Source organism: Mus musculus, chromosome 15 (assembly GCF_000001635.26).
Source record: "Mus musculus strain C57BL/6J chromosome 15, GRCm38.p6 C57BL/6J".
NCBI lineage: Eukaryota > Metazoa > Chordata > Mammalia > Rodentia > Muridae > Mus > Mus musculus.
The window spans coordinates 67,102,671-67,122,956 of record NC_000081.6 but is presented as its reverse complement, the minus strand read 5'-3'; the positions used below and the strand labels follow the sequence as shown (position 1 = coordinate 67,122,956).

Sequence of the window (20,286 nt, the reverse complement as noted above, 5' to 3'; positions counted from 1 at the left end):
CATGACACTTTTGGGAAGCCCTGCTGCATAGTCAGTGAGCTATATAGATACATACCATGCACCTTGCAAATGGGTACAATCTGCATTCATAAGAAAAGCCAGTTCACCCTCATACTCATCCATTCAGGGTTTGATTATTCCTTTTCTTTACAGAGAATGATAATGTTTGATCTGAACTCCAGTGTACAGCACACACACATACATATGCACACACACACACACATTCACGAACACACTCATACATGCTTGAAAATTTCAAAGTCCACTTTTTCTACCTGCCAATTTGTTTCCTGACAAAGGAAAGGATGGATTTAGGAGACGAGGGTTAAAAAAATGGACAAAAGGAAATGTTAAGGCCCTGCCCTTATTTACAACTGTGCTTCATTTTACACAACCATACTGTGCCCTCCTTCACATAGCTGTGCCCCGTGCCCATGTTACTGTTCTCAGGAAAGATTTGTACCTTAAACTATCTAAATAAGACATCGTATGGGAGAGGCCATGCAGAAGGCACTGACTGACCAAGTGCGAAAGCAAGGTTCAGGAGATGTTTCTGACCCCAACCTGTGTATGTTTCCCCTCACCTAGAACACCTGTGCCCTCTTACATTTCAGCCCTGGCATCTCTCTGAGAGCCAAGGGGAGCAGCCATACTTTCTCAGACCGGCCTTTCACCTCAGGTGCTAGAAGGAGATAAAACGGCACCTGTATATTTTAAAGCAAATGGACCAAAACGTGATGGATGCTCTTAAAACTCTGTGTTCCCTATGAAGAGGTCCTTGGATAGGCATCGAGGGATGCGCAGTACAGCCCTCTCACCCCTCCCCCATATTCAGGACCAGCTGCATGGTGGGGGACATGGGAAAGTCTTATCAAATGCCTACTTGCCTAGGTCTGCTCCTGCTGTACCTCCAGCCGTAACTGGGACTAGTTCAGGACACTTCTCTCCTCCACACATGCTTCCTCACGTAGACGGAGAGGATAGCATCTGTGGTTACTTGGAGAGGTGCAGGACTGGGTGGGATGACCCTCCCTTTGTCACATGGACTTCCTTGGACAGGAAGCTGCTCTACCCCAAGAAGAGACCCAGCAGAAAGAACATGGGCTCTGCAGCCATGCTGCTTAGCCGGTCTTTTAGCTTAACTCTTATAAAACGTTCCATACTGGAGCAAGTGAATTCCCCTTTCTGAACTTCATTATCCTAATGGGCAAAGTGGACACACTGACAGGTTAATTGGATGGAGCAGAATGCCCAGGGCACAGAAGTGCACGGGGACCAGAGAAGGGGCAGGCATGTTAACACCCTCTTGGAAGCAAGGCCTGCATCTTCTCAGTCTGTTCCAGTGGACAGGGAAGGGATTGTTATATTGTCTTCTACATGGAGAAGGATGGCAGGCTATGGTCCTGCAGCTGACCCCAGACCTGGGAGCTGTTCTCTTAGTGAGTTTTTCCATGAAACCTGAAGCCTTGTGATCATGTAATGATTGATGAGGAAGTGCCTCTTGTGGCCACCCACTGCCCCAGGGATCCATCAGGTAGCATGGTGCTATCAGAACGCCTCTGGCCCCTAGCATATGGTATCCATCACAGACACTGACAGCATGACCCAGGAGTCATGTCTGGCTTTGACTGGAGGCTTGTCACTCACAATGAATTATGTCCTCAGCCCTTCCTATCTCCATGTCCCCAGTATACTAAGAAAAAGTGAGCTCTGAGCTATAAGGCTGAGGTTCCCAGAGCCATTCAACAGAGCAGGCTATATACCCAAAACAGCCCCTGTGCTGTCCTCCTCGGCATAGGACTACATCATTGTGCTCGGGCTTCTCCACCAAGGGTACACATGGGGAGACATTAACCATAGCATTTCTCTCCTGGCTGCTGCTTTTTGAGCTCTTTGCTTCTGCTGGTCCCCACGCTTCTACTCCAGCCTGGGTTTCCAAGGGGATTGCTCAATGGTCTCTTACCTAGGGCAATGCCCCTCATTTCCTGAGTTTAGGAGAGATATCAACGGGCAACTTGGGTCCAGTGAACTGTCAAATGGAAAGGTGGCTCCTTCTGATAAGGTTTTGTTCACCTCAGTGGCTAGGCAGCTTCACCAACCACCCCACTGTACATAGGGACATGCCTGAACCCACCATATCAGGGGACTCTCACAGGTACCCACTGGTGAGTGCTGGGCTCTGTACCACAGTCTGAGTGGCCATCCCCGGCACACGAGTGGGAGTCCCACCTCTGCCAGAACCATCTAATGCCCTTGTCATCAGAATTAAAGTATTCCTGTGAAAATGAAGGCACAATACAGAAAGAACCCTCTGAGTCACCCATCAGCTTTTTTGGTTTGGTTTGTTTGTTTGGTTGGGTTTTTTTTTTTTTTTTTTTTTTTTTTTTTTTTTTTTTTTTTTTTTTTTTGGTTTTTGTTTTTCGAGACAGGGTTTCTCTGTATAGCCCTGGCTGGCCTGGAACTCACTTTGTAGACCAGGCTGGCCTCGAACTCAGAAATCCATCTGCCTCTGCCTCCCAAGTGCTGGGATTAAAGGCATGCGCCACCACGCCCGGCAACCTATCAGCCTTTTTAAAGCTTAGCTCTGAGCAGCCTGGCTGATATATCTCACTCACATGAGCTCCTTGGGAACAACTGGCAGGTCCTGGGGCTGCTGCAGTGGGGCGGAGGTTCCTAAGCAGCCTTTCCTGTGCTGTGCTTGCTACACCATCCAAACCAGGGATGCTTGCTACACCATCCAAACCAGGGATGCCATTTCCCTTGAGGACCCCTGTACCTGGGTACCCAGAAAACAGGATTCCTCAGGTTCTCAGTCCTGTTCTTCACTTCTCGTGCTGTTTGCACATCGGCACACTCCAAGTTGAGTGCCCTTCCCTCCACATAAGAAGATTTGTGGACTTAAATTCCTTTTGTTCTGCTGGGAATATGAAAACACAGCCTGGCCATCCCCCCATGTGACACTAATCCTGGTTAATCAGCCTTCTCATAGAGTCTCTAAACCAGGTCCTGAATCGCTAGCCATTGTCCCCGGGGAGTTGTTGCCTTCCCATCCTCCCAGCAAGGAAATCAGCAAGAGAGGCAGGTAGGAGAATTCAGAAAGAGACTTGCAAGTGTAGCCACAGGTTCTCCCATCTGCTAGCACCTCTTGGTTACAAAGAGATAGACGAGTGTACTGGATGGATCATGGAGCATGAGGCCTCTGAAGAAATAGGCTTCCTCAGTCCCTGAAATGAGATAAAGCTGCTCTCCAGCCTCCTTAGAGTGTCACAAGCCCCCCAACACTCCAGCCTTGTCCGTCATTGTAGCCCTGATGATTCTCACACACTGGCAGTGTACCCCCTTTGCCTTCGTCTCAAGTCCACATTTCCCAATACTCCCAGGCCAGGCAGTGTCCACTGGTCCAGGCACCTCACAGGGCACCCAGCTCTCCAGAATCCTAGTGAGTTATTTCCATTTTCTCTGCTACATGCTGAGATGAACCTCATTCTTATCCTTCATCCCCCATCTTTACAAAGCCTCAGCTGTGTGGAGAGCCATTTGTTCCAAAGAGCCTTTCTTAAGCTGTCACTGGTCAGCCATTTTAGGGTCACTTATAGTCTTTGGAGAGGCCTCTCGGGAGGCACTGGCCCCTCTGAGTGGATTTAACACAGGGACTGTTAGGATACTTCCTGGCTCTGGCCCAGTCTGTGGCTTCGTTATCTACTGGTGATGATGACACAAACAGGTGTGTTAGTTACTCTTCTGTTGCTGAGATAAAACACTGACCAAGGCGACTGATAGAAGAAAAGTTTATTTGGGTTTATGACTCTAGACAGTTAAAGTCCACGATGGTGGAACAGAGGCAGCGGGTGGCAGGGATAGCAACTGGAGCAGAAACAGGGCTTATGTCTTAAGCCACAAACGAAAAGCAGAGAAGGTGAACTAGGATTAGGGTGAAGCCTTAAGCTCTCAAAGCCCATCGCCAGCACGGAGGTATCTGCTAAGCCTATCTAACAGTGCTGCCAACTAGGGGCCAAATCTCCAAATGCGAGAGCCTAGGGAGGAAGTTCTCATTCAAACCACCACGCCTACTATGTTCAGAAGAGTGTTGCAGGTTTCCGAGGGAAAGGCAAGACAGCATGACACTGAAGGACTGACTTAGGAACCAACAGGGCCCTTCCTAGCCTTGGCCCAGAGCTAGCTCCTTTATGCAAGGCCTTTACCTTGCATTCTGTTGAATGGGGCTGAATGTTTCTAGCAGTTCCAGGTGGCTTGAGAAGGTCAGCCTCTCAGGGCCTAACTTCCTCCTCTACAAAACAGGGTTCCAGAAAGTTGCCCAGAGACTCCGGCTGCTTGAGCTTCATGTATCAGTTGCTTTTCTCACTAATATGGCAAAATGTCTGGCAGAAGGAACTTAAGGAAGGAAGGGGCGTATATTGGTTACTCTGACCAAAAGCAACGTCTACAAGAGTACTGATGTACTTCCTCCAGCATACGTCGACCTCCTAACGGCTCTGTAGCTTCTCCAAACAGTGCTGCTATCTAAGATCATGCATTCAAATACATGATCCATTTTTCATTCCAACCATCATTATTAGAGGGCTCTGTTTTGGCTCCCAGCTAGGGTAGAGATCACCTTGGCATGGGTAGCCCAGTGGAGGGATAGGGAGTGACTGAGCACATTGCGTCCACAGTTAGGAAGCAGAGAGCAGTGAATGCTGGCACTTGGGTGACTTTCTCCTTATTCAGTCCAGAATAATGTCACCTATATTCAGGAGAGGTCTTCCCAGCTCAGTTAAACCTTTCTAGAGAACCTTTTTCATAGAAATCCTTTTGAAAAAAAGAAAAAAACATGTGTGTGTATGTGGGGTGTGTGTGTATGTGGTGTGTGTGTGTGTGTGTGTGTGTGCATGTGAAGGTGCCTGTAGAGGTCAGAAGTGGGCATAGATCCCTCAGAACTGAGATTACATACGGGCCTGTGTATGGTGTCCAATGTGGGATCTAGGATTCAAACCCTGATCCTCTATAAGAGCAGTCAGTGCTCTTAACCTCTGAGCCATTTCTCCAGCTACTTCCTTCTGCATTCATAAGATTTATTGTGCTTCTATGGAAATTCTAAACCTAGTCAATGTGACAAGGAAAAGGATCCATCACACCCGGGTATACTACGCACAAAGGCTGTTAGGCGATAGCTCCGTCTGGGATGGGCCAGCCAAGTAGAGGTAAAATGGAGAGGCATGGGAGCTGCCAGGCTTGGTTAGAGTTGTCCTAGGGATCTGTAAGGCAAGCAGTGAGGATCCGGTCTGAGAATATGGATAGAAAACGAGTGCTTCTCAGAGACCAGTCACTTGCAAAGTTGAGGAAAGCGAGGAGGTGTGAGACCTCAGGCATTTAGGGAAGCCATTCTGGCTGGGACCCTGAAACCAGGAAGCTTCAGAAAGTCAGCACAGAACACACCTACCTTCAGCCTTAAGGTAGTCCTTAGGCATGTCCTCCGGGGCAGTGTCAAGCCACCTGCAGCCACCACCACTAAGGTAGGACAGAAGGAAGGCCTCGGCTCACTCTTCTATCAACCCAGACATCGACTAACAGACTCCAGAGCTGTCTGAGCAGTGCATCACTAGAGGGGGAGGGCGTATGAAGGAGGGTAGGTAAACCCCCTCACTGTGGTAGACAGTGACCCAATTGGGGGTCCCGGTCAGCAATAAACAGGACTCCCTAAAAGTCCTCGGCTGGCATATAGCAGTGATACCTTTGTGTAGGACTCAACCATTTTAAAAGCAGACAGCTCCCTAGCTCTTGGCTGCCCCTTGCTTTGACTTTAACCACAAAGTTCTAGAATTCACCTGGAAGATTTCAACATCTCCAGTCTCCCAGGCTTCCCAGACAGCTGTACTGAGCAACATCTTCAGGGAGGAAGCTAGTCACCAAGTGTCAACAGCAGATGCTCTGAGAAGTCCTCAGCTGCTGGTGATAAGTGGCCCAGGAGCCTGAGCAAGCGGCATTCCCCTCCACCGGCGAGCCCCAGCCAAGAGCTTTCCAGCTCTGACTCACTGGGCCGTGGGTTCTCCAAATGAGGGATTAAAGCAGAAGTGAGGCACACCCTTGTATGAGAACACAGTAACCCCAGATCCTGCTCAGGGGATGCAACTTTCAGAGCCAGCATCTGCTTCCTGGAATTTCTTGCTTAGCACAGAGTAGATGTGCCAGAGACAGGAAAGGAAGGGCAGGGCGATGTCTGGGCTTTTCATTTCCAAGTCTGAGAAAGCACCGTATTTGAGGGGAGGAGCAAGTTCAAATTCACGGTTCAGTTCCTGGGTGCGTAGATTCAGTCAAAGGCTTCCCCACTAAGCCTCAATCCCATCACCTGTGCATTGGTGATGAAGATAACTCATTTCCATGCATGTTAGATGCCAGGAGGCTCTGCTTGTACTTTCTATAGACCCTTAAAGAAGAGTGACCGTTCTGCCTTATGGAGCAAACCCAGCAGAGAGGTAGAATGACCTACACAGGGCCTATCACCTGGGAAAGGTAGGCTCAACATTCCCTAGGCCTAACTGACGACAAAGACTTGCTCTAGTCAAAGCCCAGTGCACGGGACTCATCAGAGGTCTAACAGGTGGCAGCTAGGACCCTGAACTGCAAAGTACAAAGAACCAGTTGGCCCCATCCAACCCTGGGGCCCAGTGTTATAAGGGTGATGGGCCTCTCCTGGGGGGGGGGGGAGGTGTACTCTCACAGGCTCCAAAGGGCAGTACATTCGTACGCCTAAGCATGGGGGAAGGGAATCGGAGGGACAGGCAGGTGGAAACTGGAAAGTAAAACCACTGTGGAGAAGCCCCTGGGCAGTCAACTAGCTAGCTGCTAGCTCACTGGGTCAGCCTCACTGTTTGGCTATTTGCTGTATCTCTAGTTCTGGGATCCCTAACACACACACACACACACACACACACACACACACACACACACACACACTGTTAGGACCACTTTCCCCGGGGCCTCAGAAAGCACCGAATAGTCAGGTGCCACCACCTAGAGGAACTGAGACAGGGTGTCCCTGGCTTGTATTCTTTAATGCCTGGTATCATTTGGTCCTTTAAATAAACTTGCCCTTGAGACAGTCCAGCCATCTTGGGGTACATTGTCCACAGGAAGCATCCGGGATTCAAGGAATAGAAACAGCCACGGCTGGTGTTATTTACACTCGGTGCTCTGTGCTGGTCCCCTTTATGCCAGTCATTCTTCCCACCTTGGCCTGAAGCAACAGTGTTTTAGGAAGCAAGGATCAGAGAAGTTCAGAGTCTGGCTCACAACGCACAGGAACTGTGTGGTGTGCCTTCTATGACTGTTTTTACTCTGGTGCTGTTGGCCAGGCTCCACTGAACACTTTCCATAAGAAGACTAGGTGGCACCAAATAGCCACTGATCAGGACAGGGCTTGAGAGCAGTTTGAAGAAGGCGCTCTCTTCTCTATAGCATGTTCGAGGCATTCCGCTGCCCTGGGTCTTACTCTCTGGTTTCTGGTTCTGCTATATGAAGCCAGTGAGCGAGAACCCAGAGGCCTGGAGATGGTCTACTTTTCAGTGATGAGAAAGACAAGATTTGGCCAAAAGTCATTGGGCCTTGAGTCAAGGCTGCCATCAAAAGAATGTCTAGCATAGAGATAATAAACAAGCTGTTTCTGGGCCCCTCTGGGCAGGGCAGAGGCTGTTGAGGCCCCAGTTGGTACTTTGTTCTTTCCTGCCTAGCCACCTGCTCAAGTTTATAAAGAGGGGCGATACGCTGAAACTCAGTGGAGCCTCCCTGTCTGACACGGGGTCTAACACGGGTAAGACCCTTTCTCCCCACCACGTCCAACAGTGGCTGCAGAGCAGACAACTCCAGGGAGAAACAGCCAAGGTCTGAAGGGTGGGGACAGCTGAGGGATGGGAGGTGAAGTAGGCTGAAGAGAAAAGATAAAGTGGAGATGAAGCTGCCTATGTCCTGCAAAGGGTGAATGCTGACTCCCAGGGCAGCAGTGAGACAAACGGAGATATGCTTGAAAGGGTGGAGAGATAGATTAAATTTTCAGACACTACGTCCAACACTGAGAGGCTGTGTCCATAGCAAAGGAAACCATGGGGTAAGAGACTTAGGCTCTTAACCATTATCCCTCATTGCAGGGCATTTGCTCATGTGTAAGCTTCGGAGGTTCATAGTTTAAGAAGCAGGAAACAGCAACTGAGAAACTAAAAGGCTAAGCTTCAGGCTCTGACCATTGTCTTCGGTCCTTTGATGTTTGTTTGTTTTGTTTTGGGCTGTGACAGCAGACCAGCCAGGAAACAACTTGAGAGAGGTTGGGTTTACTTTGGTTCATAATTTCATAGTATATGGCTTCAGGGTGCCAGGGTGGCAGAGCAGCCAGAGTGACTTTGTCCATGGTGACAAGAGAGCACAGCAGTGACAAAGTCAGGTGGATGAGGAGGCAAAGCTCAGGCCTGAAAGCAGGAAAAGCAAACAAATGGGAGCAACCCCACTGTAGCCCACAGAGAGCCCCTGAGGCTTGTGGCACAAGTCTGGAGAGAGAAATAATAACAAGGTCACCAGGTTTCATCTTTCTTTCTTCCTCCTTTGTACACAGATGTTCAGCAAACCCTATGCCTTCCAGGAGATGCCCTTTCAGTCCCCATTCCTTGGAACAGCCTAGGAGACACAGCTCTAATTAAGGATTATTGGAGGAGGGCGGCCAAGCATCCTCGCATCCTGCGCCAAGACCTTTTACAGATTGTCCAGGGGTTCGCTCAGGCTGAGAGTAACTAACTAAACTTGATCCCCGTTTGAGCTGGGGAGAACACTGCTCTTCCCAGGTTTCACTCAAGTGTCATCAAGCCACATTCTTGACTTTGCTTGGGTTGCAGAAGAGGTAGACCACGCTGCTTACCAATACAGGCAAGACTGACTGCATGGCACAGACTACCCTCGTGTGCCACACAGCAATGTCGAGAACACAAACCTAGGCGTGTCTCCAACAGGCTGAAGTTTGCCCTAGCTGCTTCTGAGATCTCCCTGCGGACTCCCTTTCCTGCTGCCTGCTCCTGTGTCTCTGAGATTTCTGTTCAGCTCTAGGAGGGGGGTCTCCTCTCTTCCACCCTCCCATCAACACAGAGGACCCAGCAAAGGGTGGAGGTGGTGAACATGAGGAGGAAGACCCTCAAGTACCTCACCTTCTTCCTGCTCTTCATCTTCCTCACTTCCTTTGTCCTGAATTACTCCAACACGGGAGTACCCAGTGCCTGGTTCCCCAAGCAGATGCTCCTGGAACTCTCAGAGAACTTCCGCAGGTTCATCAAGTCACAGCCGTGCACCTGCAGACACTGCATCAGCCAGGACAAGGTATCATATTGGTTCGACCAGCGCTTCAACAAGACTATGCAGCCCCTGCTGACAGTCCACAACGCTCTGATGGAGGAGGACACATACCGGTGGTGGCTGGTGAGCAGAATAGGGTCTGGGAGTGGGATTGGGGGAGTCCTGGGGACCCACCAAGCATTTGACAGCATTCAGAGTATCATCCCTGCCCCTCCACCCCTCGCCATCCCTTCACTCAGCAACTGTTTGTCGAAAGTCTATTATGGATACATCAGAGAAAAGCCCTAGTGGGGGTTGGGGATTTAGTTCAGTGGTAGAGTGCTTGCCTAGCAAGCCCAAGGCCCTGGGTTTGGTCCTCAGCTCCGGAAAAAAAAAAAAAGCCCTAGTGGTTTTCCCTCCTGTGGCTCCCATCACAAATCACCATGGACCTGGTGGCTTAAGACATCAGTGGTAGTCACAGGTCCCCATCCTGGAGGCCAAGAGTCCCCACACCCTTGCTTCTCTCCTACTATTACTGCTGTGGATGAAAATTTGTGGCACCCCCTTGACCCATGACTGTAGCAACCAGTCTCTGCTCCCACATCCCAAAGTGACCCTGTGTCTCTGGTATCCTCTCATGGGAAGAGTGTGTGGCCTTGGCTCTAGGTTGCACCCCCAAATCCAGGCTAGTCTCACCTGCCACCAATTGCAGAACTAGATCTGAGCAGGTGGTATGAATGTGGGAATCAGGAAATACAGTGGTCTTCCGTGTCTAGGGATTGGCCTCAGTCCCTTCCTATATGCCCAGAGGTGAGCTAACATCCTGGTCTCACACACAAAAGGTGCCCAGAGAATACCTGTAGAATGGATAAATGAGTTTTCTTCCCATCTCTTGTCCTGGGATGGGGGTGGCAGTCACCTGTGTCTTCACATTTAATAGCTGGGTTTGGTGACCAGGGAGCCAGCGTGCTCAGCTAGAGGCAGTGGAGCCACACTGGCCATTCCCTCTGTTCTCTCCCCCAGAGGCTCCAGCGGGAGAGGAAACCCAACAACCTGAGCGACACCGTCAAGGAACTGTTTCGCCTGGTGCCTGGCAATGTGGATCCTATGTTGAACAAGAGGCTGGTGGGCTGCCGACGCTGTGCAGTTGTAGGAAACTCCGGTAACCTGAAGGACTCCTCGTATGGGCCTGAGATCGACAGCCATGACTTTGTGCTGAGGTGAACACTGGACCCGAGCCCACAGTTCCTCAGAAGTGTGTGAAACACCTTGGCTGAGCTCAAAAGGCCAAGGTTCAAGGCTGGCCGCCCTCTGGGTCTTAGTCTCTTCATCTTTTCTTACCAAGGTGGACTATAATAGAGGGTGTTGCTAGAGATTTTCAATGGGCTGGGGGACTTGGTACCTAAGATCTATTGCATGGCAAAATTTGAAGTCTGGTTCTGTGACTCAGATCTGCCCTCAGCTTTCAATCTAGACCCTGAACCAGAAGCGTTTAATGCCCACTTTGCTTCTTCTGTCCTCAAGTGGAATTGTCATCTCAGGAAAAAGGACCATACCTCCCTTGAGTTTATTGTAATCCATACTCAGAATGTTCTGGGACAGAGAACATAATTAGAGGTGGGACTCAGTATACCCCCCCCACCCAGGTATCTTCTAGAATCTAGAACAATGTTATTTCTGTGTCTTTGACTTCATGTCCATAGGCCCCTTTCCTGGCTCTCAGTGTACCTAGTATCCTGAGGGGATGGCCATGATGAGAGGCAGAGTCAGGCTCAGGGTCAGGCAGACCTGAGTTCAAAGCTATCGTTTGGTAGACAGCTTATCTGGATACCGAAAAAGGCACACCTACTAGGTTACCCACGACATGGGTGGTCAATGATCGGAGAGCAAGACCCACCCAACTTGCTTTTATAAATAAATAACTAAATGCCTTGGCCTCTGTTTTGCTGGATTAGGGATGGAATTTGGCTATGCATGCTAGGCAAGCTTTCTTCCTCTGACCTGGTTACTTCCCACACCACAGGCTGCCCTTGAACTCACCATCCTCCAGGCCGAGCCTTCCAAGTAGCTGGGATTTCAAACCAGCTCGTCCAGGTCTGTCTGGCCTATGTCTACAAGGTTCCCATTGTACACACGGAGAAACTGAAGCCTAGGGAAGAAGGGAGTCACCTGCAGTTACCACACAGGTGACTCCAACTCCAGCATCCTTACTGAGTACCCTATTTTTCTCCTCTCCCAGGATGAACAAGGCACCCACAGTGGGTTTTGAGGCAGACGTTGGGAGCCGGACCACCCACCATCTCGTGTATCCTGAGAGCTTCCGGGAGCTGGGAGAGAATGTCAACATGGTCCTGGTCCCCTTCAAGACCACCGACCTGCAGTGGGTGATCAGCGCCACCACCACAGGCACCATCACTCAGTGAGTTCCTCTAGGGTCTGCCCTATGTCCAGCTGTCTCATACAACGTATCACTCCTGCTGGGCTGTTCCGTAAGGTTCCTCTTCCCCGTGCCTCCTGGTACATATGTGACAGGTCCTAACTGACTGGTCCCCTCACCTCCTAGCATCATCCATACTCCAAACTTTGTGCTATAGTTTGCTTCCTTCAAACTCTCTGGAATCTCTTAGATGAACCCCAGGAAAGGACTCAGCATGTGGCAGCTCCCTGCTGCTCCTCAGTGCTGGGGGCCCCCTTTGCAGCATAGAACAGGCAGGAGCTGCTGAGTGCATACTTTGTGGCTAAGTCAACGATTGGCTCTCCAACAGTAAGTGCTGCCATCTGCTCCTCAGGCATGGCGCCTATCATTTGAAACTTAGCATCTCTCATTTGATCCTCCCAGCAGTGCTTCTCATTAGCTCTGGCCTCCAGGGAGCAACCATAGCAGGGGCCAAACCACTTGCCCAACAGTGAACTTGACCCAGAGCCCATGCAACCATCTGGGTCTAATTCCTCGGTCCCTGACTTTTCTCAAAGGGGAGTGGCTTCCATTTCCAGATGTCCACGTAACTCCTAGTCCTAGCCCTGGTCTCCCAGGAGGCAGAGCCAGAGTCAAGAACTACGGGTTCCAAGAACTCCGTGCCTCCAGGGTAAAGAGTGCAAGGGAAGGGCTCAGCAAGAGATTGGGCCAGGCAGCTGGCTCAAGATTCTCCCCTGATACTCTACAGCATGGAGAGCCTAAATTGCACAAGTTAGATTCCATGTGGTAGTGCATTTTAAACCTTGATGCTACAGCCCATGTCTGCTTGCATGAGCTAGAGACAGCCATAGGTCACCCGTGTCAGTTCCCCAGCATCAGCCTGAGCCCCACTACTGAGCACAGATGTTCTGGCTCTGGAGAATGGAGTCAAATATTCCTAGGCCTCTGAAAGGCTGTGCTCATAGCAAGTCTCCATTCTGGCCCATCAAGCCATAGAACTTTCTCTCTTTTTTTTTCTTGGATATTTTCTTTATTTACATTTCAAATGTTTCCCCTTTCCAGGTCTCCACTTCAGAAACCCCCCTACCCCCCACCCACCCCCTCACCTCTATGAGGGTGTTCCCCCACCCACCCACTCCCATCCTCCTGCCCTGGCATTCTCCTACACTGGGGCATCGAATACTCTCAGGTCTGAGGGTCTCTCCTCCCACTGATGTCCAACAAGGCCATCTTCTACCACCTATGTAGCCAGTGCCATGGGTCGCTCCATGTGTATTCTTTGGTTTGTGGTCCAGTCCCTGAAAGTTCCAGGGGGTCTGGCCTGTTGACACTGTTGTTCCCTCCATGGGGCTGCAAACCCCCTCAGTCCCTTCTCCAATCAGGGACTCCCAAGCTCAGTCCAATGGTTGGCGTAGAACATTCTCAAACCATCTAGAGTCACACCCCGATGGTTCTGCTGGAGAAGGAGCTATGCTGGGGCAGGAAAATGGCTTCTCGGGGCCTAAGCCTCCCTACCCATACCACACTGGCTGTGTCACTCTCCACACTAAATACCTTAAATACCTCCTCTTTCCCATCTGCAGCACCTATGTCCCCGTGCCCCCGAAGATCAAAGTGAAACAAGAGAAGGTAAGAGGCAGCTTGGGACCTTCCTACTCTGCCCTGATTTTTCCAAGATTTGGTGCTATGATGGTGCACTGGGCCACACAGAGTGCCCAGGCCCTGGGCATCTTTGCTGCTAAGGACAGGTCTCCAAAGTGCATCTCCAGAATAGCAGAACTACCTGGGAACTTGCCACAAACATGACCCTCTAGGAGTACCCAGACCTACTACAGCCAACCCAGGGTAGCACCCTGGAGGGTGAAGGCAATATAAGCTTTGATGTTGGGTATTTTGGCTTTTTGTTTTGTTTTGTTTTGTTTTGTTTTGTTTTGTTTTTGAGTTGTTCCTGGAAGCTTCTCAAAGCCACACTCCCCTCTCTCTCTATTCTCACCCTATCCTTTCCAGTGAGTCTTTGTTCTGCACTGGCCCAGTCCTGGGCAAAAGCAAAAACAGTGCAAAAACCCCACCATATACTGTCACACTTGAGGAGGCTCAGAGAGGGCCAGTAACTTGCCCAGGGACATAGCCTACCTCGATCATGCTAGGACTAGATGAAGTCCCTGTGTGCCTGCGACATGCTGACCTTGGCCTTGGGCACCACTGTCCCAGAAAGAAGCCACAGGCATCTTCTAGAGTGGGTCTTTCTGCTATGACCCCAGTAAACCTGAAGCAAGGCTGAGAAACAAAGAGCCCTCCAGAGACCTGCCTAAATCCTTTGTTGCTCCCAAAGTCCCCTTCACTGTCCCCAAAGCAGCCACAGGGGTCAAAACCAAGGCCATGCCTGTCACAGGGAGACCTCCCTGGATGTGTAACACTAAACCTGCTGCTTAGCCTTTCTGAGCCCTAGTGACTTCATTAGGCGAAGAGGAAAGCCTTGCATAGAGTTTGCCTTAGGTCAGAGTTTTCAGTCAGTGCCAAGCAGAACAGGTGGCCCATGGGTACATTTTTTAATGCAGCATGACACTGTGATGATTCCTCACACTACTTCTTGGAACACTTCTGGGGTCTTGGGTCACACTCCCTGTCCCCATAGGATTTTTATTTCAGTACCACTGTCCATTCAAGGCTTCCTCCAGTGCTATGAAGCTCTTCTGGGCTGGTTCTTGCCTGTGGCCCACATCACTCATAATATCACTATAGATATCAGCAAAATATCTAAAGTGTCCCCAGCACTAAATCCATAAATGCAAAGGTGTTTGTTAGAGCCCTTCATGACCATATTTTTATGGCCACAACAGTGTGGCACCCACTAGATGCTTTGTGTCTTTTGCTGGCTGTACTCACCCAGTCTATTCGCCCTGTAGATCCTGATCTACCACCCAGCCTTCATCAAGTATGTCTTTGACAACTGGCTTCAGGGCCATGGGCGGTATCCATCGACTGGCATCCTCTCCATCATCTTCTCCATTCATATCTGTGATGAGGTATGTCACCCCACCTCCCTGCAGAAACAAGGGCTATCACCCCATGTTTCCAGGGGAGTCCAGGGTAGGGGAGAGGGGAAAAGACTGTTTCCAACCACGTCTCCTCATGTATCCCTGGTACCTTTCTTACCAGGCATGTGTAAGAGTGTCAACTGTATGATATCATTCTCAAGAGCAGAATTTCAGACTCATTCCAGGGAAGGGTGGCTAAGCTCTGATTCAGCTCAAAATGAAGAAGCAGATTCTAAATAGCTTAGACAAGGGAGAGCTACAGAGGCCATAGTTACCAGCCCCAGCTTGCTTGTTAGAGCCACCCAGGGATCCACACCCTGACCCGCACACATTGCTAGGAAGCCAACCAGGTCTACTGGGCTTCCACTACCCACCAAGTGTGAGAACCAGAGTGGGACTTCAAAGACATTGCTTCCATCTCTTATCTCCAATCCCACCCAGAGATCCCTGCTGCAAGGCAGGCCTGTGCTGAGAAACCAAATGTCACTGAACTGCGCTGTCCCAGCTCTGTTGTGCACACCCCTCTCTAGCTCCAGTCTCTCCTCCACCATGCAAGTAGATGCTGTGCCCTTCATTTAATAATGCTCATCTGAGTGACTCCATATTCGTCTCACTATCTACTCACTAAGACCTAACTCAAATGTCCCCTCTTGCAAAGAACCTCCCATCACCTTGGGTCTATGGTCTCTCCTTGGTGCCCTAGAGACCCTGAATTTAACCCCTGACTCTTGAAGTAACATTCTTTCCATGAATTCCATAAGTTGAAAAGGTTGAGACCTGATAGGTGTGTCCCTGATGTCTCCAGGGACCCGATGTGCCTGCTAGGTAGCAACCAAAGAAAGTAGGCCTGCCTGCATTTTGACTTGTCAGCCCATTGTTAGGTGCACAATAAGTAGTCATTTGTGTTGTGCAAGGGCCCCAGCATCAGACATTGGCCTGGGAAGGAAGTGTTTAGAAGCTGCCACCTACCTTCTGTGGCCATGTGTCTTGGCCTCCGTGCCAGATGAGGAAATGAGGTTCTGAAATGATCTGATGTGTCAAGAGTCAGCTTGGATGACGAATGATTTGCCTGCCTTCCAAGCCCCTTTCCCCATCTTCTCTCTAAAACTCCTAAGGGCTCCTGTAGAGGCCCTGCCCACCTTAGGACCACCCATGTGAAGTCACCCCACATTGCCTTTGGGCTGGAGTTAGACTTGGGCCTTACATGGCTTGACTTGGCTGGACTTGGCTTTCTAAAGAAAGTTTCTATGAATCATTAATATTTAACATAGAATTTCAAGGGCAAACACAAGCTACCTTTCCTATTTCCCCTACCCTACTACCATGGTCTTGCTATATGGGTCTCACCTTGGCTTTGCCCCCACAGGTGGACTTATATGGTTTTGGGGCAGACAGCAAAGGAAATTGGCACCATTACTGGGAGAACAACCCATCAGCGGGTGCCTTCCGAAAGACGGGGGTTCACGATGGTGACTTCGAGTACAACATCACAACTACCCTGGCAGCCATCAATAAAATCCGCATCTTCAAGGGGAGATGATGCTGCGACCCATTAAGGATGGACACAACACATCACACCTCTCAATTTGCAGCCCCAACATCTCCCAGGAGCCAGTGTGTTCCAGACGCTTCCGGGGCTGAACTCGGGGTGTTCCCAGGCTTTCTGGCAGCCCCTTGCACCCTCATGTTGTTATCATCTACTTAGCAAAGTTGTCCAACTCTCCCAGGATACAGAGCCAGTCTCGGGCCTGTCTACAGTGGGAGCACTTTCCCACCGCTGTCCCCTAGCTGGGGAAAAGCGAGCCAATACCAGGAAAGGTCTAGCCTCCAAACAAGTTATTTTGTCTTCTGAGTTGGATTGGAGGGAGGGGATGGGAGAAAATAAATCCTGAAGATTCTTATGTTCAAAAGAGTGAACATTTCCCGGAAGTCATTTAGAGGCTGCCACTGAACTGTGGGCCTCATGCTCAACTCAGACTCTGGCTGGGAATGTTTGGGCCAGTCATCTGCAGAGCCACACTGGGCTACACCAGCAGAGGGGCAAGATACCGTTCTCCTTTGCATGAAGCCTAGCCTGTTATTTGAGATGACATCCCCATTGTCCCTTTCTTCAATAAGGTCACCGGTGATGGCTAGGCAAAACTTCTAACTCCAGAGGTCTTCCAGGGAAGCCTGGCCATGTGTGGCTGACAGGAGTGAAACCCTGGTCACAGTTCTGCGTGATTTTCCCTCCGTAGTGATGCTGATGGCCAGAGCAGGTCTGACTACTTCCACGTGCCTTTGAACTTGAGAAAGAAGTGCATGCATTGGCTGATAGGAAGCAAAACCCCCAATTGGAGAAAGGGGACCTCCACCAGCACCTCGCTTTGCTGCATAGCTCAAAATCTCTTTTCAAATGCTATTCCGCACCTCCACCCAGAATATACCAGGCATGGGATGGGTCCTCACTTCTATTTCCTCAGACTGCTGGGTTCAGGACCACTAACAACCAGCATCCTCCCATGGGTCCTGAACACTGAGCCAAGTCCCCAGCAGCCACCTTCCTGGACTCGTTTGGGGCCGCACTGGGGACACTCTAGAACCACAACTGAAATGCATGTACCTCTTCTTCTTGGTTCTGTCTGCTCTCCCCTCCTTCCTCTATGGAAATCCTGATTATTTATTGATTTGTTAATTCAGCTGACCCTGTGCACACTCTTCCCCATGGCTGATCACAATGTGTTTTGTTGCTTTGCCTGGCAAGTGGGAGCAGGAACAGAAGGGAGAGCATCCTGGATGTATGTGTTGAGACATCAGGACTTGGGGCTTGCTGGCGGGCAGATCCTGTGGCGCCGACAATCCTTTGTAGAATCCATGTCACCTCCCTTTCTAGTACAAGTGACTTGCCCTCTTCCTCACTGCAGCAGGGAGGAGAGCGGGCACTTGGAGGTAACTGTCACCTCCTTACAGATGTTCAATAAGAGAAACCTCTGTTTCTGTTGAAAAAATAGTCCCTAAAGACCACCACAACTTCATCAAGGCAGATTATGAGAGAGGGATCTTGAGGGTTGGGCCATCTCCCTCTACTCAGATTCCCCTCTGCAAGTAAGAGCTCGGGAGCCCCTCTCAACTTTGGGCTGTTCACAGACATCACCAAAGAGCAGACACTAAGACTGTCATTTCCTAGGAGTCTGTCCTGGGAGCTTTGGGATTGCTTTTGTTTAATTTTCGATGGCTCAGAATTCGGGCTTTTAATGAGGGAACGATAGGTTTCACCTTTTTTTTTTCCATTTTTTATTAGGTATTTAGCTCATTTACATTTCCAATGCTATACCAAAAGTCCCCCATACCCACCCACCCCCACTCCCCTACCCTCCCACTCCCCCTTTTTGGCCCTGCCGTTCCCCTGTACTGGGGCATATAAAGTTTGCGTGTCCAATGGGAAAATCTTCCTGCCATAAAACCCTTGGCTGAAAAGGCTAGACTCCTGTGAGGTCCTTGCTGTGGAGGGCCCTCCTCAAGGGTCCCAGTTTGAGGAACTCAGCAGATGTTTGTGGGTCAGCCCGTCAATCCCTACATCAAATCAAAAATAGTGGACGTTGGCTTAGGGGTGAGAGTTCAGGTGTAGCTGGGTTCTGATGCATGAGAGCAAGTACCTGCAGTGAAGGTGTAGCCATTTCCAGCTGCTCAAGAAGTTCTTCTGCTCTCCATTGGCCCCTCCCACTCCCTCTGCCCCCACCTGCCTTCCTGCCCCCTCTCCCTCCCTCCCTCACTCCCTCCCTCCCTCCCTCCCTCCCTCCCTCCCTCCCTCCCTCCCTCCCTCCCTCTTCCGGCCAAGGAGCCAATGGATCTCTTTCCTATAACCCTCATCCCTCCCCTGTGTTTCACTGGCTTAACGGTGGGCTCTTAACTGAATAGAATACAGTTGGTTGTGGCCAGAATTAAGTGCACCAATTAGTTTAAGGTAACTGGAGCTTTCCCTGGGTGTGAGTGACTGAGAACAGGAAAGGCCTTCCCCGAAGAGACTGGGCAGACTGCTGACAGAAAAGCTAGTCCTGGGTTCCAGGCAGAGAGCAAAGGGCTGGCTTCCAGTACAGATTCTTAGTAGAAGAATCTACTAAGTCCAAGGGAATTGGAGGTGGGGGTTCTCATCATCACCCCAGATGACTAACCAGGAGGCTGGTGTTTCTTCCACTCCCCTCAGCCTCTGTTAGGAGAGAGAGAAGCCGATCTGTAGCCTTTGGTTCCTGGGCATCAGACATCATTCAATAAGCCATGTGGGCAGGGTTAGTGGAACAGACCCCCAAAACAGTGATAGAACCAGCAACCGTCTAGGTCTGTGACAGTCTAAAGGTCTGGAGACCATAGAAGGATAGATACACAGTGGATATTGAGAACCTAGAGGGTGGCTTCACCTGTGCCCGTCAAAGAAGCCCCTGACATGCAGTGTGGGGGAGGCCCTAGATAACCCTGCACAGAGGACAGAGGGACAGCTGTATGCCCTCAGGAACTGGCAGTTGGAACCACAGGTTCTATCATAGCCAGGTGGCTATGAGGTGGGAAAGATTGGATCTAGGCAGCTCAGCCACAAAGGCCTGGCTAGCCAATTTTCAGATAGCATCAGCTCTCCTCTTTGTCATCCTCTCCTGTGCCGCAGGTGTTACCTAAGACCTCTAAAAAGCACCAGAGGGTGAAGAAAGAAAGCAGGGACCAGCAGAGTAGTGCCCCGAGCTTTCAGCCTCAAAGTTAGTAAATGCGTCATCAGCCAAGCCCGGCCTGGAACCTGCTTCCGCCTGCTGAACCCCATCTTGACCTTCCTAACCTCTCTGCTCATTTAGCTTTTACCCTGGCTCCGCCTGCCCAGGGTCTGCCCCATGGCAACCGCTTTAACCCTTTCTCCAGAGCCTAATCCGGATCTTGCACACCCTACCAGATGAACATGGGTAACTCCTGCTGCCCCCCACCTCCTTGCACAATCACTTTAACCATTTCCCAAGAGCCTGATCTGGACTTTGCTCAACCCACCCTAGTAGGTAGACATGGGTTCCTCCTGCACCTCTAGGCACAATCACTTTAGCCCTTTCCCAAGTCTGCTTCCGAGCCAAAGTTTTCCAAGCACTTTCTGCCCGAAAGCTCTTCCTTCCTTGCCTCCTGTGACCCAGCATTGCCTGTTTAAACTTTGCTTTCTCCTGCCCACGTCTTGTAATCCTCCTGATTGGTCTGAATGCATTTCCAATGATGTCAGGGAGTCTGCCTTCCTCAGCCTCGGCTCCATTTTATTTATTGTTGAATATTTCCAATTATTCAAATCAAAGTGAATAAAAAAAGAGCTATTTTATTGTTTGGGCGTGTTCGGAGTTCTGCTTTGGTGCAGTTTCTCGTCGATGGTTCTGTTCAGTCCTGAGATGGCTGGATGCATCATCTCCTGGGGTCTCCTGGGATGTTGCTCTCCTCCCCATTGGAAGGGGACTCTGGAGACAGAGTGGAGCCATTCCCTGTGGTGGGACTGTTGTGAGTTACCTAACCTCTGCTCTCGTCCATCACATG

The 20,286-nt window shown here is 50.3% G+C and overlaps 1 protein-coding gene across 4 annotated transcripts in view; it reads left to right on the top strand.

The window, feature by feature from the left end:
* Positions 1-20,082, top strand: part of St3gal1 (ST3 beta-galactoside alpha-2,3-sialyltransferase 1) — a 74,072-nt gene extending 53,990 nt beyond the window's left edge. For all 4 annotated transcript variants that reach the window (XM_011245529.3, XM_006520665.4, NM_009177.4 and 1 more), the window contains 6 exons: positions 8,600-9,450; positions 10,330-10,526; positions 11,546-11,725; positions 13,306-13,351; positions 14,629-14,748; positions 16,127-20,082. In XM_011245529.3, coding sequence (XP_011243831.1) covers positions 9,154-9,450; positions 10,330-10,526; positions 11,546-11,725; positions 13,306-13,351; positions 14,629-14,748; positions 16,127-16,300 — 1,014 coding nt within the window. In that variant the 5' untranslated portion in view covers positions 8,600-9,153 and the 3' untranslated portion in view covers positions 16,301-20,082. The remainder of the gene's footprint in view (positions 1-8,599; positions 9,451-10,329; positions 10,527-11,545; positions 11,726-13,305; positions 13,352-14,628; positions 14,749-16,126) is intronic.
* Positions 20,083-20,286: the final 204 nt, after the last annotated feature.